This window comes from Lissotriton vulgaris, chromosome 2_1, assembly GCF_964263255.1.
Source record: "Lissotriton vulgaris chromosome 2_1, aLisVul1.2, whole genome shotgun sequence".
Classification (NCBI taxonomy): domain Eukaryota; kingdom Metazoa; phylum Chordata; class Amphibia; order Caudata; family Salamandridae; genus Lissotriton; species Lissotriton vulgaris.
Genome location: NC_141687.1, coordinates 1,572,780,155 through 1,572,805,719, shown reverse-complemented (window position 1 = coordinate 1,572,805,719; position 25,565 = coordinate 1,572,780,155). Strand labels below are relative to the sequence as shown.

General features: G+C 44.1%; 1 protein-coding gene across 4 annotated transcripts in view; it reads right to left on the bottom strand.

Moving 5' to 3' along the window:
• The window catches only part of LOC147732923 (histamine N-methyltransferase A-like), an 855,634-nt gene that overhangs the window by 527,246 nt on the left and 302,823 nt on the right, over positions 1–25,565 (bottom strand). For all 4 annotated transcript variants that reach the window (XM_086957458.1, XM_086957456.1, XM_086957455.1 and 1 more), the window contains one exon: positions 15,843–16,070. In XM_086957458.1, coding sequence (XP_086813584.1) covers positions 15,843–15,979 — 137 coding nt within the window. In that variant the 5' untranslated portion in view covers positions 15,980–16,070. The remainder of the gene's footprint in view (positions 1–15,842; positions 16,071–25,565) is intronic.

Genomic DNA, 25,565 nt, shown 5'->3' with positions numbered 1-25,565 from the left:
CTTGAGTTCCTCTTTGTTTATAATTGAGGTGATATCTGTAATTCGAGGTGGAGGATGGATCACATTGACAACTTGCCATTTCAGATGTTACTCCGTGTGTCTTTACACTTTTTTCTGGTATGAAATGCTAACTTTCTAATTCAAGTTGTGCCCATTGGTGATTTTTTATAACGCTATTCTCTGCGAGCCCACCAGATTTTTAAAATGAAGATAAAAAGGTTTTGAATGCCTTAATTTTGATCTGCATATTGTTCAGGTTGTGTGAATTGCTATGAACATGATTAAATAGTAAAAGTAGGGTGATATAGTATTGTTCTTCATTTAAGAATACTGTGCGGCACTGTATAATGCTTGGTAAATACGGTGTAAATTATAGTTATGTGACTCTCAAAAATGATGTTTAAAATGATATTTGAAAATTCATGAATTATTTGAAAAGAAAATGTTTTTATCTGTAAATAGTGTAAATGTATGTAAAATAATTGTAATATATGTATATGTGTTAATTGTAGACCTGAAGAAGTCTGTGAAGGACGAAACGGAAGAAAAATAAATGAACGAACTGCAAACAACTCCACTGAATTACTGTCCTCATCGATTTGAAATATTGTTATCACTGTTGAAATATTAGATTATATTCTTTATTAGTGTGCTGGACCATTGTGTGTTATAAGTTGTAAAAAGGACAATCTTTGTCTTAGGAGATGTAGGGCCAGATGTAGGTAAATGGCATTTACCGATTCATAAATACCGAATTTTACCGATTCGGTATTGACAAATCGGTAAATGCCATTTAGTCAAATATTCGGTGACATTTACCCAATCGTTAAGATTCGGTAATTACCGAATCGGTATGTACCAATTCGGTAATTCCCATTGATTCCTATGGGCCTTGAGGCCCATAGGAATCAATGGCAAATACCGAATCAGTAAAATTAACGAATTGTCAAGGGGGACAGGGTGTCACTTTGACATCCTGTTGCACCCCTGATTCTGGCTTGTATGCCATGTGACACACATACATGCCCTTAGGGCATGTGTGTGTGCCACATGGCACAGGTGTACATGCACAGATGTGCATGTACACTGGAATTCGTTATTTACCACAAAATATTATTTTGTGGTAAATACCAAGTTCTTTAGGGCCTGTGGCACTGTTTTCAGTGCCACCTACATCTAGATTTACAGATTCTGTAAATTTACCGAATCGGTATTTTACAGAATCAGTAAATTTACAGATTCGGTAAATTTACCGAATCGGTAATATTTAGTCCCCCTACATCTCAAACTCCAAATACCGGTCGGTAATGGCCAAAATCGGCCGTTACCGACCGGTATTTGGCCACCTGCATCTGGCCCGTAGAGGCTTGTGAATCTCCGGTCCATGGCACCTATAATGTGTACGAATTAGTACTATGGATAAGTGCAATTGTGCTTGACCCCATTCCTCGTTCTTCTTTGCAAATGTTCAACCAATGGTGCATTTGGTGTTTTACACCACAGACGACTGCGATGCTTACAAATCCATATTCTTACCTTTTGAGTCATTTGGACAAAATAAATTAGGTTGCATGGGCGCAGAATAGCAAATATAACATGTTGTGTATTACAGTTTGAAAAATGGTTCAATATTACATATATGCTGCCAAAGTTTAATTTCTTGATTTCAATAGTTAAGTGATGAACACTGCAACCACCACATTTAAAATGCCCAAGTGTTGGAGGTAGCCCCCACATTTCAATTAGTGTGCTAGAGGGTTTTTTGGAGAGGGAAGGCCTGCCCTGACCAAATGATCTTTAATGTTTTTGCTTTTACGGAATCCAAACAGTGGTCGAATGCACTTTTGTACTTTGTTGGATATAGGGGAAAAGGTGGTGACACATACCAAGTAGTTGTTCTCTGCCTTGGATTTGGCGTTAAAAGTGCCTCACGTGGACAGCACCAAGCTCGTTTTAGGGAACGAGTTTGCAGGGATAACCTCTATTAATAAGTTTGATGGATAAGTTCCCAGCTTTGTGAGAGTAATCTTGTTTGAAAAAACAATTCCTTCATATATGAAGGAATTGTGGGAAATGTAGAGAATCTCCTAATGCCCGAGAGTGATGACTAGGTATTCCTTTCATTAGGTTTCATGAAGAGTGTAGTATATAGTTTGTCTTCATAGGCAAAAATGACTAAATCCAAAAAAGCAATCTAAGTAGGATTATGTGTAAGTGTAAACCTGAGTCTGTTGCAGTGGGCGTTTAACGACTCATGAAACATGATCAACTCAGTCTCGGGACCGTTCCAAATCACGCAAATATTGTCACTATATTGCTTCCATTCTAGAATATTTGGAGGGAAAGGGTTACATTCGGACAAAATTATATTGGTTTCAAGCCAGTTCATAATGGCAAATTTAGGAGCAAAGACCACCAAAGACTGTATCATTGTTTTCTGGGACTCCTCTGGAATGAGTTCAAACATTTTTCAGAGCATCCGCGAAATTCCAAAACAGGTGGCTGCCAGTTTCCTGGCTTGAGTTTCCATGGTGAGGTTTTGGTCTATCCACACCCCTAGGTTCTTTATGAAATTTCTATGAACCGGTGGACATCCCAATTCTTTTGGCCATTCCATGGTGACTTTTTGTGGCACATTGTTACCTCGGTACATGAGTTCAGTTTTGTCCCTGTTTAGTTTTACCTTGCAGCTTGTCATCCAGCTAGCTACCATTTCCATGCAAGGGCAAGGAGACACTAGGTTGTGTTTCGAGTTGGGGTCCCCTGCCACTGAAACTACCAGTTGGGTGTCATCTGCATATGATACGATTGACATTCCAAATTCTTGGACAATCTTGGCCAGACGTTGAATGCACAGGTTGAACAACATAGGGCTGAGGGAGGAGCCCAGTGGCACACCACATGTGACCTCTAGACTATCTGAGAAGTGTCCGCCTTCTATGGTTTGAAAGGATCTGTCCTTTGAGAATGATACTATCCACCTTAACAAGCGGTCTTGAATCCCTGCTCTCTTTAGTCTAAGAATAAGTGTTATATGATCCACTGTATTAAAGGCTGCACTCAGGTTGAGGAGCAGGACAGCAGCAGCACCTACTTGATCGATGATTCTCTTCAGTTCTTCTTTGACCAGTAGTAGGGCAGATTCAGTGCTGTGTGCTGGTCTGAAACCCATTTGGGTTTGGTGTAGTACCTCATTCTCCTCTAAGAACTGGGACAGCGTGTGGGTGACATGTTTTTCAGCCATCTTTCCTAAGATGGGTAGGAGTGAAAAGGGGCGGAAATTCCACCGATCTTTTGGGTCGGCTTGTGGCTTTTAAAGCAATGGACAGACTATGGCGTGTTTCCAGGATTTCAGCACTTTCCCTTGCCTGAGGGATAGAGTGAGGAACTTTGTGTCGGTTGTCAGGATGGGGTCTCCCCCCTGTAACAGAATGTGAGGGGGAATTTGATTTAAAGTGGACCCTGTTGTGATGCCTTGTAGTATATTAGTCGTAGTGTCTTTATTTATTGCTGGAAATTCCTTTAGTATAGGTCTCGCTGTGTGTCCAATAAAAGCTTTGGTGCCTTGAGGGTCTGGATTATCTCTACTCCCTGTCATGGAATTGTAGATGTTTTCAACCTTATTTTTAAAAAAGGCTGCCAGTTTATTGCATTTCTACTTAGACGAGAATTGTGGAGAGGCATCCGGTTCTATTGATGTGAGGGATTTAACCACCTTGAAAAGTTCTCTGGAAAAGTGAGTGGCTGACTTTATTCTTTCCTGGAAACATCTAGCTTGGGCTATCTTGATTTTGTTGTGGTAGAGTCTAATCTCTTTCTTATATTGTGGCTTTAAGGTAGTGCCATATGATTTCCACCAGGGTCTTTTGTTTTTTTACAGGCTCTTTTTAGGGATGCCAGATGTCTGTTAAACAAAGTTAGTTTCTTTTGTATCTGGTTTGTTCCTGTCCTCTATTACTACAGGGCTCTGCCCCATTAGTGAGCCATTTGTCCAGATTGAGTCTGCGAACTCTACATCCCTAGTCATTTCCGGTGTATGTCTCTCTAGGGATTCTATCGGCGTTTCTGGGATGGTTCTCGTCCATTTTATTTATTTATTTATTTATTTATTTGATTTATATAGCGCGTAATCACCCTGGGGTCTCTACCTAATTTAGGTACAATGTATCCTATTTGTAAAGGTGCACGTTGGTCAGTGAAGAGGGATGTAGAATGTTCTGACCAAGGCACTGGTGTAGGAGATGCTGCTTTTAGTTTTAGATCGCTGGTGAATATTGCATCTAAGATATGTCCTTTTTCGTGTGTTGCTGACTGCACCCTCTGGCCCAGCTGCATGGCATTGATGTCTTTGATACATCTATTGGTATTGGGGTCATTCTGTTTATCTAGGTGGATGTTAAAATTGCCTTGAATGGTTATTGCACTTTTGGAAGTGATACTCTCTGCTATGAGGTCTGGGAAGTGTTCCAGGAAGGTATTGCAGGACCCCGGTGGTCAATAGATGAGTATCCCTGAAAAGGTTTGGGTGGGTGATAGCCTAATGCTGAACAGAATAGTGTCACAGTTAAGGAGGGTTTAGGTGTAATAGAACAACTGTGTATACCTTTGGATATAATGGCTATTCCTCCTACAGTATTTCCCACTCTGTCCTGCCTGTTCATGTTCTATCCTGAAGGAAGAGCCAGTGTGAGATTTGTCGTAGACCATTCTTTAAGCCATGTCTCAGTTACAAATAAGACATCCAGTTGCTCTTCCTCAATTAGACATCTAATCTCAATTTATGTGCTAGGATATACCTACAGTTTATTAGCCCCATTCTCCATCTTGGTTTTTCCTTTGTTTCTGTTGGGTACCCCTTTAAACAGACACTTTCATCCTTCACTGACCATTTGCAGTGGGTGCATGTGATCTTACGTACTGTCAGGTATAGCAGTGCAATTGAGTGGCTACATAGTGGGCTGGAAGTTGGTCTCAGCTGTATCAATTCTTTTGTGTCATATCTTATTGCTACTTGTGTGTCTGAATTGCGACAGCCAGGGTTCCTGGCTCCTAGCCCCGGCCGGAGGATGACGGGCACAGATGGGCTTGCCTTTGAGACACCAGCAGCTCGCCCGCTGTGCGCATTACCAGCGCATCTGCACCTGCATTGGATTAAATAAGCAGCCTAGCAGCCCAACTGTCCCCGGCCGGAAGTGCTAAGCCGGAAGTTGAAATGCGCGCTCTGCCCTCCGTACAATCGGCAGTGCAGCCACGACAGATCAGAGCAGGAAACACGGTAATCCTGTATTGTAAGAATAAGTGCCCTCAAGTCTTACGATAAAAGCCTAATGCTCTCCAACCAGAAGCAACTTTTAAAATTGTTAAAAAGTCACCTTTTAAAAGCCAGGAGGTGAGACTCCGGCAGACTCAGCCCCTGTCCGCTGTGCATCCGCACCTGAATGAATGAATGAATAGCATGTTTTATACCGCACAAAACTTAGCCCCAAGAGGCATCAAGGCCCAACAAACAAACGGAGAGTCCACATTACCAGATAGATGAACCAGGAAGGTACTAACGGCGCAGCCCCTAATATGCCTGGGAGAAAAGTCAGGTCTTCAGGTGTTTCTTGAAGACCGCTAGGGAAGATTGGCTAGTGAGCTCCAAAGGGAGAGAGTTCCAGAGTTTAGGAGCTAAGACAGAAAAAGCTCTGCCTCCCCACTTAGCCTTTCTAAACTTGGGAACCACAAGAATATTCTTAGAGGAAGACCGGAGGGTTCTGTTAAGGGAGTACACACACAGAAGGGCCCTGATACCTTCTGAGCCTGCGCCGTGAAAAGCACCATGGGCTAAGCAGAGGAGTTTAAAGGAAATCCTAGAGGGGATCAGAAGCCAATGAAGTTCTTTTCTAGCCATAGTGGTAGAAGATCTCCTAGGGAGAGTTAAAACCATTCTGGCCGCGGCATTCTGTACTAATGCCACCATAAAGGGCGTTGCAATAATCAAGCCTTGATAAAACCAAGGCAGCTGTGGCTTATTTCCGAGCTGCCAAGGAAAGGTAGGGGGAAATCTTCCTGAGAATTCTAATGATGCCGCAACATGTTGACACCGTCCTGTTTACCTGAGAGTCAAGAGATAAGGCTGGGTCAATTAGGACACCCAGGTTCCTAGCAACAGGAGTGGAGCGAGGACATTCTCCCAGGGATAGAGGCCACCAATCCTTAGACCAAAGCTCCTGGCTCCCACCAAAGACCATAATTTTGGTCTTATCGCCATTAAGCTTTAAAAAATTACGAACCATCCAGGTAGAAACAGCTTCAATACAGGCTCTAAACTTAGGGGCAATCTCACTGGCCAGCTGGGTGATAGATACCAGGATCTGGGTGTCATCGTCGTACGATAACACATCCAGACCAAAGGAACTTATCAGCTTGGCAAGTGGGGTAACGTAGAAGTTACATAGTAGGGGACTCAATGAAGAGCCCTGAAGAACCGCACATTGCACTTCTTGAGAATCAGAGAGGAAGCTGCCCATTTTAACTCTCTGCTCCCTATGATGGAGAAAGGAAGAGAGTAAACTAAGGGCCGAGCCCCCTACTCCGATGTCCCTGAGCCTAGAGATCAATATTGACGGGGACAAGGTGTCAAACGCTGCTGTGAGATCTAATAACACTAGCAGCGATGGGTGTCCCCTGTCAACCTCAGCTCGGATTGTATTTATCACGACCATGAGAGCCGACTCAGTGCTATGGGATGATCGAAACCCATGCTGAGAGATGTCTTAAAGGTTGGACCTCTCGATGAAAACAGATAAATGGCGGTTTATGTGGGACTCCAGGATCTTAGCTGGAGCCGGAAGTAAAGAAATAGGGCGATAATTTTTTAATATTTCTGGGTCCAAGGAGGGCTTTTTTAGCAAAGGTCGGACAACATCAGTCTTCCAGGGGGAGGGAAAAATCCCTTCGCGGATTGCCAGGGTCATCACCTCTAATAAAGGAGGGAGAACAGAACCTCTGCAGGTCTTCAGAATTTTTAAAGGGCATGGGTCAAGGGGCGAAGAAGCCTTGGTAACATCGAGAAGAAGATTGAGGTCTTCTAAAGACAAAAAGGGAAAACCTAAGAGCTGCGGTTTAAGCGGGGCATCAACCTTCTCAGCATTACATGACGTTGAGGAGGGGGAGCCTACCACATTAGCATCAAGTTCTTGATTGTTGATTTCCAGCGCTCTATAAATATCGGCAATATTAGAATGGAAAAAGCTTGCTATGTTGTTGCACAATTCCTGGGTTTCAATAGTAGGATCGACTGACGTAGGTGTTGACAGAGTGTCAAGTATGTTAAAAAGATCTCTGGGGGATTTAAGAGAAGATGTAAGGTTGGTGAAATAAACCCTTATTGCCTCTATAATCGCCTTCTTGTAGTCTCTGAGCAGGGATTTATGGCGGGCTTTCTCCAGTAGATCAGGGTGAGTAGTCCAGGACCTCTCTTGTTTCCTCTATTGCTGGCGCAAAGATCTTAAATGGGCAGAGAACCAGGGTTGCGAAGAGCTCTTGCGAGCTGAGTGGTAGCGTTTTTCTGGTGCTAGAGAATCTATAGCACTGACTAGGGCATTTGAAAGGTCAATGGCAGCCCTATTTGGATCACCGTGGATAGGGCAGCTGAGGGCATTAAGAAATGGTGACACCGTGTCATCATTAATTACCTTATAATTCCTTCTAATTTCCCATACACTACTTTTGGGTTTATTAGATAAAGAGGCATTAACATTAAGATGGAAGAGGACTGCCAAATGGTCGGACCATGAAAGAGGGATGGGAGGTCCAGACGAAAGTCTAGAGTCATTTGAGAAAATACCATCCAGTGTATGGCCGGCCAAATGTGTGGGGCCATTTACCAGCTGACCCAGGCCACATGCCGCTAGACCATCTACAAGTACTGACGTATCCTTAGAGCCTATGGCCTCTAAATGAAAATTAAAATTGCCAAGAATGCTTAAATGAGGCTTATCAACGTAGGGCTCAATAAGTTTAAGGATGTCAAGAGCAAAGGTCGTTCTGGGGCCAGGAGGCCTGTAACAGAGAATACCGGAAAAAGAGGCTGAGGGAAGGAAATTAATAGAAAATTACAGTTCCTCAAACTTGTCAGAGGGCAGAGAAAGAGGCTCAATAGTGCAAGTAAAAGTGTCTCAAAAAAGGATACCCAGGCCACCTCCCTTTCGACCTGACCTATCCATTCTGGCCAAAGAATAGCCCTCGGGGACTGCCTCCACAAAGTCATGGCTGGAGGTTTCAGAACCCCAGGTTTCGGTGATAAAGACCCAAGGGGGTCTTTTTTGGGAAACAAAATCACTGAAGGCAACATTGTTACAAACCAACGATCTAGCATTAAGGAGCAGGCCAGCCTCACTTAGATAATTAGGAGCAGGAAACTGACTTCCATGTCTCCTAGGTTTTCTATGACAATGATGGCGAGGGCGAATGGGTCTTGAAGCCTCTCTGCAACAATTGAACATAGCCAGGTTATCAGGAGTTGACGCAAAGTGACAAGGTTAAACCCAGGTCTAAGTGCAAGAAGGGCAGAATGGGAATACAACTCACGATTTTCATAAAGTGTAAAACGAGGTCCAACCTGGCTAGTCCCTAGTGTGTCCTCAGCGCGGACGGGCGCAGACGGGCTTAACTTTGGCGCACGCCCGCTGTGCACGGAGAGAAACATACTGATTAAATATGACCGGGCCCGAGTCTGGCGCCCCACCTGACCGGGAACAGCCAATGGGAGCGGGGACCAGCTGTCTGCCAACGTGCCCCTCACGCAAACGGGAAAACCCGCGGTGGAACGGGGCACAGGCAGGTAGGGAACAAGCAGCAAGGAACAGAGCACAAAAATACAAATAAGATGTTGCCATGAATGAAATGCGAGTGCTTTTTAAAACACGGCAAAATTTATAAAAATAAGTTTCTAAAATAGCAGCAGTAGAAAACAGATTAGTAGAAAGTCATTCAGCTTAATTTTAAACTACCAGGCATCGTAGCTCATGCACAGGTAACTGGAAACAACCGAGGATTCCAAACATCACGATTAAATATGGCCGGGCCCGAGTCTGGCGCCCCAGCTGACCGGGGACAGCCTATGGGAGCGGAGACCAGCTGTCTGCCAACGTGCCCCCCACGCAAACCGGAAAACCTGCGGTGGAACGGGGCACAGGCAGGTAGAGAACAAGCAGCAAGGAACAGAGCACAACAACACAAATAAGATGTTGCCTTGAATGAAATGCGAGTGCTTTTTAAAACACGGCAAAATTTATAAAAATAAGTTTCTAAAATAGCAGCAGTAGAAAACAGATTAGTAGCAAGTCATTCAGCTTAATTTTAAACTACCAGCATTGGATTGTTCCATGAGTGGGGTAAACGCCCACTGCAACGGACTCAGGTTTACACTTAAACATAGTCCAACTCAGATAGCTTTTTTGGACTTACTAATTATTAGGCAAACTATGTACTACACTATTCAGGAAACCTATTGAAAGGAATACCTTACTTGCCTACTATAGTCATCACCCTCTGGCATTTATTTTATTTATTTATTTATGGATCTTGTAGAGCGCACAGCTACCTCCATCGGAGGTGTCCCGGCGCAAAAAACTGTCAGCAGAGAAAAGGGGAACCTATCTAAGATGAGGAGAATAGGCATGTTTTCAGGCGGCTGCGAAACAGTGCTTCAGATGGGGCAAATCTGAGGTCTAAAGGGAGGCCGTTCCAGTGTTTTGCAGCAAGGACAGCGAAAGCTCTGCCACCCATACGTGTGCGGCGGAAGCGTGGCACAACCATAAGACGTAGGCTGTTGGAACGTAGGTCTCTCACTGAATGGGATAATGTCAGTCTCTTTCTCAGGTATTCTGGACCGGTACCGTTGAGAGCACGGAAAGCAAGAGTGAGTATTTTAAACTTAATCCGACAGGCTATAGGAAGCCAGTGGAGCTTTTTACGAAACATGGAGATCGAATGTCGGAAAGGGATATTGCCAATCAGTCTTGCTGCCGCGTTTTGAACAACTTGCAGGCGTTCAATTAAGTACAAAGGGGCCCCGCATAAAGACTGTTGGCATAATCCAAGTGGGACGTTATTAGAGCCTGGGTAACTGTTCTGCGCGCATCCATTTGCAGGAATGGAAATATTTTTTTCATCATTTTTAGCTTTCCAAAGCAGGCAGCCGTGACTTTATTAATTTGAGGGCTGCAGGAGAGCGTGTCGTCAAACTGGAATCCCAAATTACGGGCGGTGTGCACCGGAATAGGGGGGGTTGAGTGCCGTAGGCCACCACAGTGAGGGGGGTATTGTCATTTTTTGATTAAAGAACAGAACCTCCGTCTTATCCCCATTAAGACGAAGGTGGTTCGAGGCCATCCAAGAACAGATTTCTCCCAAACAGTGGCGGAAGCTAGAAAGGCTGGAGTCAGAGTGATCTCTAAAAGAGAATATCAGCTGTGTATCATCAGCATAGGAAATCACTCTGACTCCGCATGCCTCCACAACCTTGGCCAACGGGGCCAGGTAGACATTAAAAAACAGAGGACTCAGTGCCGAGCCCTGAGGGACTCCACAGGCAAGAGGTTTAGACCCTGATTTAAAAGGTCTGAGAATAACCCTCTGTGATCGGCCCTGGAGAAAAGAAGTGATCCATGACAGTGCAGAACCACCCAGTCCAATCTGCTCCAGTCCGTCTAAAAGTATTTGATGAGACACCGTATCGAAAGCGGCGGACAGGTCGAGGAGAACCAACATGGCCTCCTCGCCCTTATCCACACACTCTCGAACAGTCTCTGAAACTTCTAGTAATGCTGTTTCCGTGCTAAAACCCGCACGGAAACCAGACTGGGAGTCATGGAGTAGGGAATTAGTCAGGAGATATTCTGCCAATTGAAGTTGGACGGCCTTCTCCAAAACCTTCGCTGGTTTAGGGAGGAGGGAAATAGGCCGATAATTGCAGAATTGAGTGGGGTCCGCATCTGATTTCTTCAGGATAGGCACAAGCAAGGCTTCTTTCCAAGCAGAGGGGAATTGGCCTAACTGTAAGGAGGCATTCCAAAGGGAGGTTAGTGGCTTTAATAATAGGGTAGCTAAGTCAGTCATGATCTTAGGGGGAACCAGGTCCAAAGGGGAGCCAGATTTGCATTGTATAAGAAGTTTAAGTGCAAAATCAGGAGTGAGGTCCTTGAATGCCAATAAGGTAGGAGCGGTGTCGTGGCTAATTGATGTAGGAAGACAAGGGTACTCAGACGCCACAACTGGGTGGAAGGTGGATGAGATTTTCTCAATTTTTTCCTGGAAGAAGTCAGATAGTCCATCGCAAAGAGATTGGCTGGCAACATTGTTAGGTGTGATTGCGGGAGGTTTGACAAAATCTTTAACAATTTTGAACAAAGTTTTAGCCGAATTGTCTGCATCTTTAATTTGCGAGGTAAAAAACTCTTTCATGGCAGTTTTTTTGAGCTTGAAGAATTGCTTCAAGGCCGTTTTGTATATAAGTTTCGCCTCTGTATCGTATGTCAGTCTCCAGTTGCGTTCAAGTTTTTTGCAGCGGCTTTTTTCTTCCCGTAAGGCAACTGAAAACCAGGGCGCAGAGGGACGAGATCTTGCAGATGAAACCGGTAGAGATGGAGCAATACCGTCAATCGCAGATAGTAGGGCGGCATTGAGCCTGAAAACACCATCATCTAAATTGTCTATGTGAGGCTCCAGAGGGCAACTGAATACCGGCTCTAGGGAAGAGCACGTGATTTTATGCCATTTTCTCCTGAAGTCTGTACCAATACCACTGAGATAGGGCACTGAGGAAGAGGTATATCGATCGAAAGAAGGTTATGGTCAGTCCAGGTAAGGGGCAGGGGGGGATAGGTGCTAATACCTGGTAGATTAGAAAAAATTAGGTCCAATGTATGGCCCGCCTCATGTGTCGGACCTTGAATTAATTGCGTCAAGCTCAGGTTTTGTAGAGAATCGAAGAACCGGGTGGCTGAGGTGCAGGTGGGATCCTCAGCATGTAAATTAAAATCGCCTAGCACTATAAAGTGCGGGTGCTTGAGAGACAGGTCAGTTATGATGTGGACCAACTGTGTTAAAGAGGCAGGGGAAGCTTTTGGGGGGTTATATACTAGAATGCCAGTTAGGTAAACTGATGCAGAGTTGGCAATCGAGAAAAACAAGGCTTCAATCAGCCCAATGTTAGTAAGTTGTTTTATAGAGATGTTGAGGTTGGATTTGAACATGATGGCAAGTCCTCCCCCTGTTTTTCCTTCTCGGTTAATGCCCAGGAAGCGATAGTCCGGGGGGGTGGCTAAGTAAATATCAGGTTTTGAGGTATCCTTGGTCCAAGACTCCGTTAGGAATAGAATGTCCCAATTGTAGGTGGTCACGTTCGACCAAATTTCGTTGGCGTGACGAGGGAGAGATCTGCAGTTGATCAACGCTACCCTTAAGGGACGAGCCGTCGGGGCTGGGGGTGGAGGGGATGTGCGTTCGCACCAAGGGGGGAGAACAAAGTTGCACTGAGAACATTGGAAGGAATGGCCGTCTAGGTTTTCAGGGGGGCAGCGAGCAGCTATATCACAAGAGCCCAATCCAATTTGTAGGAGTTGCTCTCTAGACCAGCTGACGCGGTTCTTGATAATAGCCTGAGCAGGGGGACTGACCCTCGGCCCGTGCCAGGCATTAAGACATGGTCTACCTTTCCCACAATTTCTTTGTATACAAAGGAATTGTTTTTTCAAACAAGATTAGTTTCACAAAGTTGGGAACTTATCCACCAAACTCATGAAAAGAGGTTATCCCAGCAAACTCGTTAAATGATCCCTGAAACAAGCTAGGTACTGTCCACTTGAGGCACTTTTAATGCCCAAACCCAAGGCAGAAAACAGCCGCTTGGTATGTGTCACCACTTTTTCCCCTATATTCAACCAAGTAAAAAAGTGCATTCTTAAGCACTGGACAATATTGAATGCAGGGAGTCTGACCCTTGGTCGACCACTGTTTGCATTCCATAAAAACAAAAACATTAAAGATCATTTGGTCAGGGCATCCCTCCCAACTCCAAAAAAACCTCCAGCACAGCAACGGAAATGTGGGGGCTATCTCCAACACTTGGGTATTTTAAATGTGGTGGTTGCAGGGTTTGTCACTTAACTATTGAAAGCAAGAAATTCAACCCCGGGCAGCATGGATGTATCATTGAACCATTTTTCAAATTGTGATATACAAAATGTTACATATGCTATTCTGTGCCCATGCAACCTAATTTATATTGGCACACACACTCAAAAGGTAAGAATATGGATTTGTCAGCATCACAGCCATCTGTGGTGTAAAACACCAAATGCGCCATTGGTTGAACATTTCACGAACTTGGGACATATGGAGGAACATCTGAAATGGCAAGTTGTCAATGTGATCTATCCACCACCTCGAAGTACAGATATCACTGTAATTCTAAACAAAGAGGATCTCAAGTGGATCCTGCAAACCAACAGTTTACATGCCGGCCTTAACCAAATGGAGGGCTGGACTAATCTGCTCTGAGGCATACAACAAGATCCCTGTATTTGTTTTCTGAAAACTATCTTGTTGTTTTAATTATTCCACAAGCTCTGACAATTTCAATATCTTTTCATTATGATCTCCTTGTCTGTCTCTGCCCTCCTCTTCCAGTTTTCTATTTCCAATTCTCTTAGTCAATACTGTATTCTCACGTAAATGAAAACAATGGAAGACACTTCATGTATTATTAGTAATACCAACTGTGGTTTCCTGTGCCTGCGTCTTCCTTATTATACTTTATGATTCTATAAGTCTCCTAATTCAGACTTAATGTCTTTATGATTTATAACTTTCCTAATTCAAACCCACATTCTAGCTTCTATGTATGTGGCTCATCACTTTTGCATATATCAAGGATCGCACACCCATATTGTTGTATACCATCTGGAGACTTACCATTATGGTACCTTCGAAAATGTAAAATTATTTATGGTGGCTCACAAGTTTACACTCCCATCAGTTACAATATATTGATATCTCTTATACTTTAAATACCCACACATGCAACTACTCTTAGGTGGCAGCCCTCTGCATATGATGCCCCATTCTCTTTCCCCCAGTCAGTCAGGCTGTCGTAAAGAGGGAGCCTCCAGCTGCATCTGGGTCACTGTCAATTTTGCTTGAGGCTATAGAGGATCCTGAGCCATCAGTCAACCACTCTGGACCATCAGAGAGGGAGAAAAAACACTAGGGTCTATCTCAGCCTCGAGATTTGCATGTGAAGTGCCTTAATCTTGGTCTTGGGACTGACCTCTTGCATCCACTTGCTGAGGTGCTTAAGAGACTTGTGGATCCTTAACGGTTGGGAGTCTCCTTAGCGGTCCTCCCCCTGCCCGTCGTGCTCCCCCATTCATATTGTCCTGATTCAGGGATGATATGAGATGTCCAGGAGCCTCCTACTGACACCTGTCCAATGTTTTAGCCACCTCTTAATTCAATAGCTCTCCCTCTTTTAAGGTACTTACACTCTCAGCCCCTGAGTGTAGCTCTTCGACCATGCTAGTGTGCTGCAGAGCAACCTCATTAGCCATCGATCCATTACTTTGCACTAATCCTTCAGCAGAGCCTGGTGTCTCAGCCTTTGCCTCAGCTACAGCCTGTTTTCCACCTGTACCGCGTAGCAGCTCTAACACTGTACTTCCAGGGAGGCGTCATCCTGAGGAAACTCCACCTTTCCCTCTCTTCTGCCATCACATTCTCTGGCGCCAACCTCACTGAATGAGGCCTCTGTCTTGGACCTTGTCTGCCTTTCCTCCTGCCACCTGCTGAGTCTGCAATCGCCGTCGGGTGCGGCCGGCTGCCCCTTAGTGGTGCTGACAGTCTTGGGACCCAATCAATGCAGTCAGTCTCCCTTGGCAGTGCCGACAGCCACGTGTATCCAAAGACCAACCTCACCAGCCGATCAAGCACCGCACAGCACGCCTGGGACAGCGCGGCCCCCAGGTAGCCTCCAAGCCCTGATCAGGAGTCAGCAACAGAGCTGAAGATACCTACATCGAAGAGTCATTGGTTTCCCGTTGGTAAGTAGAATCTCTTAATCCCTTTCCCCCTCACTCCAAAATTCTTTCTGTTTCACAGTGTTTGTGGCAGGCTAGCTACAAAGGCCTCAGGCTGCCGCCATCTTGCTTCCCATGCTCCCAAACCTAAACAGTTGTCATTGGAGTTATTTGCTATATTTTTAGAATTTTTTTGATAGGGACCACTGTCTCTATAAAGACAAAACAAAAGTGCAGTGTTGGCAATTTCATTTCTAAACCTCCAACAGCCAGTCAATGACAGGGCTTAAGGGAGCATCTCGAGATTGCTGATGAGAGGCCTCTTGTTCAAATATATGGTTCCATTTTTTAATTTGCGTTCCTGCAGGACTCTTGCAAGAGTCCTGCACACCCCACCTTCAAGATCTACAAATATTTTTTAACCTTAATTTCCTAAAAACTACTGAACAGATTCACACCAAATCACAAGCATCCGAATTAAAAATGTGGTGAAATTGCGTTCAGCAGTTTTTGCGGTAGCGCTTGTTAAGGAAATCTATGGAAAATGCATGAGGATTTTGCATTTTGAGGCCATCTTTTTTTCACAACACCTGCTTGATGGATCACTGTGAAACTTCCCACAGAAAAACTTGATGAAAAAGCATTAGAAAATGTTGTGGAGATTTGTCAGTTTGCACCAAAGTTATTTAAAACAATGCAAACAGCATTTCGAATGGAAATGCTTATTTAACTGTAACTACCCAGTGACAACAGTATATAATGAATAAACAGATAACTTACCCTGAAATAATTTTTGGAAAATCCTTTGAAATAAATTCCTGCGTGCACATATGTTGTGTCGACTTGTCAAGGAACACTTTGAATGCTTGAGCATAATGGACTTCATGTGATGCAAAGCTTCTCGGGGAAAATGCCATGGTGGTTGCCTTGTAAAAAATTAATGAAAAGTTCAACTTAATGAGAGTTTACTCAGTCTTTTCTTCTCACCTTTCCTGGTAGTTCTCTTAGCTGAAATTAAAATGAAAATAACTTTTAGAACACAGCTTGGATAATATGTTCAAGCCACTTATATTTTTACAGTGTGTAACTGTTTATGCTCTCAGATCCATAAGGCAAATATTCAGCTATATGGTATGAAAAGAATAATGTTATGGTATGATCTTTATTACTATGATATTTGCAAACAAGAGCTATTACATTTCTTGTTTCATTGAAACAGGAAAGCACAAAGTCTCAAGTAAACATTTGGTATTCTAATGTTTGTTGGTGTGATATGAATTCAACTTTAAATTCAATAGTGCTCTAGTAGAGTAATGCTGCAATTACCTAACGATACAAAAGGGGATGATGGACGGAGCGTTTAAGCAAATCAAACACTCACCCCCAGTCAACTGATCTGGGTTTAATCCATCACCATTCTTTAGCTCACTCAGCCACCCCAGTTCAGACATGGCCATATGCAAATCAGTCTTACCCTGTGCCTCATGGGAACAGTCCAGCCCGAACTGTCAAGCCATGCCTTCCCTGGACCGGAAACAAGCTTCCGAGGACCAGTTTCCGGCATTTCAGCCGTCTTCAGCCCGGCTTGCTTGAATCCAGTGGCAAAGTGAGCAGGGGACTCACGTCTGAGCATACCCTACCAACTTATGACGAACAAAGCGTTACAAAAGGGGATGGTGATGGACAGAGCATCTGAACCAATCAAACACTCCCACCCAGTCAACAGATCTGGGTTTAATCCATTACCATTCTTAAGCCCACTCTGCCACCCCACTTCAGACATGGCCATATGCAAATCAGTCTGACCCTGTGCCTCATGGGAACAGTCGAGCCCGAACTGCCAAGCCATGCCTTCCCTGGACCGGAAACAATCTTCCGAGGACCGGTTTCTGGCATTTCATCCATCTTCAGCCCGGCTTGCTTGAATCCAGTGGCAAAGTGAGCGCGGACTCACGTCTGAGCATACCCAGCCAACATAGGGTGAACAAAGCGGTACAAAAGGGGGTGGTGATGGACTGAGCATCTGAACCAATCAAACACTCACACCCAGTCAACAGATTTGGGTTTAATCCATCACCGTTCTTTAGCCCACTCTGCCACCCCAGTTCAGACATGGCCATATGGAAATCAGTCTGACCCTGTGCCTCATGGGAACAGTCCAGCCCGAACTGCCAATCCATGCCTACCCTGGACCCCTTTTTGTACCATCAATATCACTGTATCATCAATATCACTGTGGCTGTGTGCACTAGGGGATTGGTGGTCATATCCCCCAGAAAAATTACATAACTGTGAGCCTCCTGATTTTCTGTCTGTGGTATCACCGATTTCCCTATCAATTGAAGGGAAAACCACAGCAGAGATTTTAGAATCATTTAAAATTAATAACACATTTGATGATCGCAGGTTTTCTGATTGAGACCAACTGCTGTTCAATTCTAATCCGCTCACTGTTAGCCAGCCCCATGCCTAAGGGCTTGCATCTGTATCCAAAATGACAATTTGGAAAAGTATTATAACTCCTTTCTGTGGACTTTCATGAACCAGCCACTTTAGATTCCTTTCAGAACTATATTTTCATACCTTTTTGTTTCCGGAGATCAATAAGCCACTAATGGAGGCAGTAGATGTTTTAGTTGATGACAAGCAGAGGGCACCATCAAGGTATCGCAGATTGTAAAGTCACCGTCTTGAACAGAGTATAGAGGACATAACGGTTTACTGTCTGTAAGTATAAAACTGGATGAACCCTCCTGCCCTGGTTAGGCACCAGAAATAGGATAGAATAGGTTCCTAAATGTTTATGAGAATGAGGGACAAGAATCGTTGCATATGTGTGTAGTAGGTATTCCATATCTTGAAAAAGAGAGTTCTTCTTGATTTCTGATTGGGAATAGGCAGAGGTTCAGGACTAGGACCTTGAATTTTATATGATCGCCACCTTGGGTATTGGACAATAGCCATTTATCTTGTATCATTTATTTCCATTTTCTTAAGAAAGCGTTCATACTGCCTCCCACCTTAGGGCAGTGATAATTATGCTATTCAGGGCTGTTGCTGGGTGGTCTGGAGAGTGGAGACAACATTTTTCAGCACGTGCCAGATCCCAGCCCTGACTTGAAAGGGGAGACATCCATCCAGAAAGTCTTAGATTCTGTATCTCTGGACAAAGGATTGTTTAGAACATGTGGCTAAAAAAGTTGTAATAATCATCTTTGTTAGCCGATTTTTTAAAACATTCATTAAATTCAGGTACAAAAACCTTTGGACCAAAGTAGATGATGCACTAGAGCTTTTTACCAACATCGAGATACCAAAGTTCATCAACAGAATCCCTCCCCCTGCTACTAATGCACCTGCAGATGTTTCAAAGGACCAGAATGATTGTAGATCACAATAACTGGGCCAACCATTCCATGTTGGCAAAATGTAGGTATTGATGTAGGAATTCTGCTCCTACACAGACTGACCACAGAGACCCAGGACCTCAATGAATTATGGTGGACCAAAAAACGTACCTAGAAACCCTAACCAGCTAGCATCAGTGTTACATTATCTCTTCATCCTATAGTAAAGGAACCAATGATTAGACAACCCAGAACATGCCACTTAGGTTATACTCAAGAATGGTGGGAATCAAGAACACTCTTTCGTTTGTTATTCTCATACCAGTCCACAACAGGGGTAAAAAAGAGACACGGGCAAGTTTAAAATATTTATTTTAACGACGTGCTCTAAGATGCAATATTTTTGCTAACACAAGCAGACATATGATTAGAAATAATATGATCAGCATTGTTACAATTCCATAAAACACAAAAGGAGAAAACAGGTTCTATAGCTCCTAGTATATAACCCTCCCTATCTAGGAACTATGTTTAATAAAATATAGAAGATCTCTTAGGCTTGAACAGGGGACTCCATACCTCCAAGATCAGCAGGAGTGTCTCACATCAGGATCTGCAAAAGGTCTTTCTCTCAGGAAACGGATTTCTTCCAAGTGCCTGAAATCATGCCTACAGTGCAATAATAACGGCGCCAGAATCACAGTTGACTGCAGCTGCATGTGTGTTATGTCTAAAACGTTAGCCGATCAGCCTGAACAAATGCTACCTTGTTATGATAACCTTGGAGGCTTTAGCACTCACTGTGCAGACTACGGTCACGATGTAAGTCTAGGGATGCAGAAAACAAGCTTTTCTCATGTGAAGTAATTCACGGAGTATAACTTACAACAACAGCTATATGCAGTGTTGTGTGCAAAAGCAGCAAAAGGTAAAACAGCGTTTAAACTTCAAATAAGCCTATGTTAACATAGCAATGTGCGCAATGAGGCTCAGCCCTCAATACAGCATGATTATCTCCTTCTTTAAGACTGAAATAAAGACTGGAAATTCTTTAAAAACGGTTGTGCTACATATGCCACATATATTCCAGCCCTGATTGCAAAATGAGATGCGCAAAGGAGCGTTTTAGAGAGCTCTCCATCATGTTGTTGGCAGAATATGTGAAAATAGATTTGTTTGAAGCCATAGAGGATGAAGAGGCTATACTTGATAGAAATGAGTTCACCTTATGCATTTGAGAAAATGCCTCCTAAAACTTCACCAAGGATTATTTTCTGTTGAAGAATCTAGGAGGTTCGATTTGTCTACATCTCTCTTTTCCTGCAACACATTGTTTTTTATGACATTCTAAAATGTAAGTTCATCCTTCGTCTTGTGGAGAAACTTGAAGGTGTAGGAGTTCCCTTACTTGTTTTAGGAGTAATTGTGCTCCTTGTATATATTTCCCTTTTGGCACAGGGTCCTCATCATATGTGTCAGGGTAAATAATGACCTCTTTGTCACAGACAATTCAGGGCTGCTGACACAGCACTGGAAATCATGGCCTGAAAAGCAGCTGTAGATATAGCTATACTGTCCTGCTCCTCCTACTTCTCAGGGTCACTGGAGACATTGTGAAATTTCTCTACCCAGGTTTCTCAAACCAGTCGGCCGCGAGCTACCAGTAGCTCTCAGACACTTTCAGAGTAGCTCACAGCCTTGAGTTCATTTTTTAAAAAAGCACAGGCTTTAAACTTAAGTGAAGGCTGTGATTAGTTTACATTATTATCATCAGCCTGCAGATAGCAGGACCTGATAATGAGAGGTGCTCAGTCAGATTTAGGACCAAGGCTGGAGCACTGAGGTGAAGAACTGAAGTACTGAGTGAGTTAACTCTTAAATAAAAGTCCTTGTCAACTCAGTATTGAAACCGGAGAACAAAATAATGTTTCTAAATGCTTTTAAAGGAGATAAAATCAAAATGAAAAGTTACCTTAATGTTTAAGTTAACTCTTTATTTTCATTTACTTCCATTTCAAAGTGTTACATTTACAAACAGCAGACATCTCCCAGTGACCAGTAGGCCTTTGCCATATTTATAACAAAATAATAAAGTCATTTGTGAAGTGAAGAAAAATATTTCTATGAAATATGAAGTCTGAATGTTTTTCTCCACTTTCAATTAAGCTAATTACAACTTAGTTGGTAATTAGGATTTCGGTCAGTAAGCCTCCAACCGCTCGTCGGAGGCTTACCGACCTACATCCTTCGTTTGAAATCCGACCACCATTTTATGATCTCGGCGGTCAGAATTCAAACCGGCTGGTCAATCTGGCTGGCTTCTGATTCGCTCAAGGAGCCCATCGACCAGTCGGACACCAAAACATAATCCCCTATAGACGGTGTTTCTGCCTTCGGGGTTATGATGTCAGTTTTCAACAGGCTGTCTATGTCGGGCTTTTCGACATGGAAAGCCTGTTGGAAAGCAATTTTAGGGTCCTCTATCTGGGACCAATTTCTACTGCAGTTTCTGTTATGGTGCCCCCCTTTTAAATCCCAGCACTATGTGGTAGGCACCATGATGTGCCTAAAATATCAACAAAGGGAGTGAAGAGGTGGTGCAACAAGGCACCGCGGTGGGCTAATCCTCCTCTTATGAACGTCTAAATAATCAACAAAGACCACCTGAAACAGACATACAATACATATTCCGATGGTGTTGGAATACACTCAGTGTGTTAAAATACCCCTCACACACCAAAAGGGCCCTTGGTGTCATGCTTCATCATCGGGGTCTTCCCGCCCCCGCTGCGGGACGGGGCAGTGCTGCGACAAGCGGCTACGCCGGAGCACCTTTTAATTGTGAGTACTATGTGAGTGATAATGGAGTGAGTGTCAGTGAGGTCAGAAGTGATGAACAGTGAAATTAAAGTTAAAAAATACCTGGCCTGGTGTTTAGAAAAAATTATTTAATAGGCACTGGCTGGTATCGTTAAAAGGGGTGAGGCGGAGTGCAAGATCGGGTTACTAGTCTTGCTCTCCTGTGTGGGTCAACATGTTTCGGGGCGACATGCCCCTTCGTCAGGACCGGGATGTATAGATCCCCCTGTCACTCACTAATGCGCTCCCACAGATAGAGAGTGTTGTGTTTGATCAATGTGTATAAATAATTTAAATACACGTGAAAGAAGCTCGGTCAGTAATACTGATGATGTAAGCCTGCAAGGATAAGAACACAGGATTTTAGAAAGAGCGCGGATCCCAATGCGCTTTACTAATGAATACCTGTAAGGAATGAAAATACACATAGGGGAAGAAAACACACTTTAGGCTGTTACATGTCACGCCAAAGACTTCTTAGGGGGACCTGGATAGCCGGATATGAAAAAGACAAAATATATAGAACTGTGGAGAAAAGCATTCATGGGCTTATTGCCTGGCTGGCCGAGGATTTCCCGGAGGGGCCAGGTAACTTCACAGGGTGCAAATGGGAAGGAAAAAACACACATAAAAATGTATACATACATACACACACCAATATAAAGCATCAAAAACTAGCAAAGAGATGCTTATTCACTTTTTATACATACTTATTGAATGATGAGACAATGCCCCATGAGCCAAGCTGGGCGAAGGGTATAGAGGGTCCAACTGTGGGGAGACATGGAGAGATAATGCCAGGACCTAGATTAGCTTTTTACCCTGAGTGAATTAAGGTAGTGTATACCAGGTCAGGACTGTCGGCTATGCCGTACTTACTCAACCCCCACACCTCAGTGCTTCCTCCTTCGTCAGTGGCTTCCGTGGTAATGGTAAGCCGGGGCAGGGCGGGTCTTATATAGTGAGGCCGTGGCTTGTTAGCAGAGCCTTAATTAATTAACTCGAAACCGATGTGCGTGTTCGGTCGAGTGGTTTGGGCGTGTGACCAGAGCGGCCATTGTTAAATGTCCGAGGTCGGCTGGGCCGGGATAGGTATTGGCAAGGGTCGGTTGCATTTCCCTTACGATAGGTAGTAGTTGGCGGAGGGGGTGGGTAGAATGCTAGGATACATCCCAGGTCCGCTCTGATGCTAGTATCTGCGTGTCAGGCGACACATGCGCCTGCGCGGTGAAGTGTCTACACTCCGCGCATGCGCAGTAGAGCTGCATAGTGACTATCTTGTCGCGCATGCGCGGGAGGGAGGTGTTCCTCCGCGCTGCTCATCAGGAGCCTGGGGGGGTTTTTTGCCAATGGAAATACGGAGGGACGCTTATGAAGATGTATAAATCATTGTCAAAGCGGAACATGTGTTATTTACCAACTGTCCTGTAGGCAGAGGTTGTACATGGGTGAAGACTGATATTCTCAAATTATGTTCCACTTACTTATAGGTGGGAAAATAAAGAGGCTCTTGTTAGGTTACAGCTATTCAGAGCGAAAAACTCTTATTTTTTGCACACAGTTTGTAAAAAGGAATAAATAAAATAAAAATTCGAGATTTTCATACACATTTACACATCATGTCGGCCAGGACCACATTGCAGGTTTCTGTGATTGCTGGTGGGACACGATGGTGTTGAGTTTTATATTAGTACTGTATTAAGGTCCCGAACTATGGAACTCGCTTAGGTTTTAATCATGCCTTAAATTGCGACCAAGGAATATCGTCATTTAATCCTGTGAGATGCGTGCCCAAGCGATAGACCCAACGTTGCTCTTTTGCAAGAAGGTCCTTGTCACTCCCGTAGGCTTCTATGACTGTCCATTGCAGATCGTCTATACTGTGACCCATTGTGGCATAGTGGGTGGCCATTCTTGTGGTAGTTTTTTTGCAACGTACGTTGCTTCGATGTTCGCCCATTCGTATCTTGACCGGTCGTGTGGTCATGCCAATGTACTCTTTTTTACATGGGCAGGTGATCAAATAGACCAAATTCCGGCTATTGCAGTTGGTAAAGGAACGTTGTTCCCATGTGGATTTGTTAGAAAAAGTTATGTTACGACTTTTTTTTGTATATTGACAGGATGTGCACGAGCCACATGGGTGGTGCCCTCCAATGGTTGAAATGGCAGAGGGTCTCTCGTTCGTGAGTTGTTTAGGTCTCGTGTGGACCAGCAGATCCTTCAGGTTCTTACCACGCCTGTGTGCAAACATTGGTTTTGGGAAATCTAGTTTTCCGCAATTCAAAATTTTCCAGTGTCTGTTCACAATTTTTGTGATCTGGTTCGAATTGGTGTTGTACGTTGTGACACAAATCGGGCGTTGGTCTTGTTCTTTTTCTGCTGTAGTTTCCAAAAGGGCATCTCGGTTGTTGTTCCGTGCTCTCTTAAAACCCTTGTTGACTACCTTGCTAGGATAGTTCCTGTTACTGAGCTTAGTTTTCAAATCAGCTGCTTGGGTTTTAAAATCTTGGATAGCGCTGCAATTACGCCTAAGGCGAAGGAACTGGCCATAGGGTAAATTGTCACGTAGATGTCGTGGATGGAAGCTACTATATAGTAACAGACTGTTTTTAGCCGTGGGCTTGAAATGAGTACATGTCTCTAGTTTGCCATTAGAGGGGTAGATATTCAAATCAAGGAAAACAAGGTTTTCATTAGAGGCTGTGTGGGTGAACTTGAGGAACCGATCTTGTTGGTTCAGCCAAGTCATGAATTGTACCACAGAGTTTTGATCACCCCTCCAGATGACTAATACGTCATCTATGTATCTTTTCCATGCGACCACATGGTTCTTATAGGGGTTCTGGTCGTTCAGGATTCTGGTGGCTTCGAGATGGTGCACATAGAGCCCTGCTAGGCTCGGCGCACAGGTGCTGCCCATACTCGTGCCGTGTTTTTGTAGGTAGTATGTGTTTTCATACATGAAGAAATTCTTTTTTAGGGTCATGGAGATGCATTCAAGGACCACTTGCCTCGGGGTGTGGTACGCCCATGGGGTTGAGAACAGGACTTCCTCAATAATTTCTAGAGTCTCTCGGTGGGGGAGACTCGTGTAGAGACTCTCTACATCCAGTCCCAACAGGAGGTCGTGTTCGGGGTCAAAAGGTATCTCTTTTACCAACTGTAGGACTGCTTTCGTGTCTTTTAGATAAGTACTCGTCTTCTGTACTATTGGTCTAAGGAAAGCGTCCGCAAATTTTGATAAGGGTTCAAGGATTGACTGGATTCCCGATACTATAGGGCGCCCAGGTGGATATGGGGCGTCCTTATGAATCTTGGGGATGGTGTAGAAATACGGAGTTTTTGGATTCTTTTGAATCAGAAAATCGCTCTCTTGTTTTGTGAGCCAGTCGTGTGCCATTGCTTCCTCAATCATTATGAGGATACAGATCCTGACTTCTTCAGTCGGGTCTTCCCTCAGTATTTGATAATTGCGTCTGTCCTCAAGTAGTTTCCTACACTCCTTATCATAGTTGGTATATGTTTGTATCACCGTCGCTCCGCCCTTGTCGGCAGGCTTGATTACAATCGTTTCATCATTAGCCAGTTCATACAAGGCCGTTCTCTCAGCTGTGGAGGTGTTGTTAAAGACATCCCCACTGTCAGTGGTTAGTTTTTCCAGATCTGCCATAACTGCCTTTTCAAAGGTTAACAGTTCAACCGGTAGCGTAGAGTCTAGAGGTGTGAAAGAGGATTTGTTCTTCAGGCCTGTATCTGTTTGGACATTCATTTCATTGTTAGAGTCCTGAAAAAAAGCTTTTAGCTTAAGTTTTCGCGTAAACTCTTTCATCTCTTGGCAGAGTTTGAATTTATCCATTTTATGGGTAGGGACGAAGCCCAAGCCCTTACTTAGGACATTCTCCTGAGCTTCCGTTAGTAAGTGGTCAGACAAGTTTACAACTAAGTTCCTCGACTGGTTGACGCTGTTTGACTCCGGGTTGATACCCCTAGGGGTTGCGCTGGCTGTTGATTCCAGTGTACCTGTGTACCTTTCCGGTTGCGGCCCTTTCTTGTTCCTTGGCGCTGGCCTAAAAAAGGCGGTTGGCCATAGTGGTTAAAGGGGGGCATTTGTTGGTCCCACGGTGGGAATTGATTCCCCATGAAGACAGGCCCTGGTGGATATTGCATGAAGCCGGGAGGTCCTTGCATGAAGGGAGGTGGTCCTTGATATGGGCCCCAACCTCTTCCACCTCGTGGATAGCCTCTGCCAGAGAATTGTGTACCTCCTCGTGTGCTCTGGTTGCTGTTTCTACTG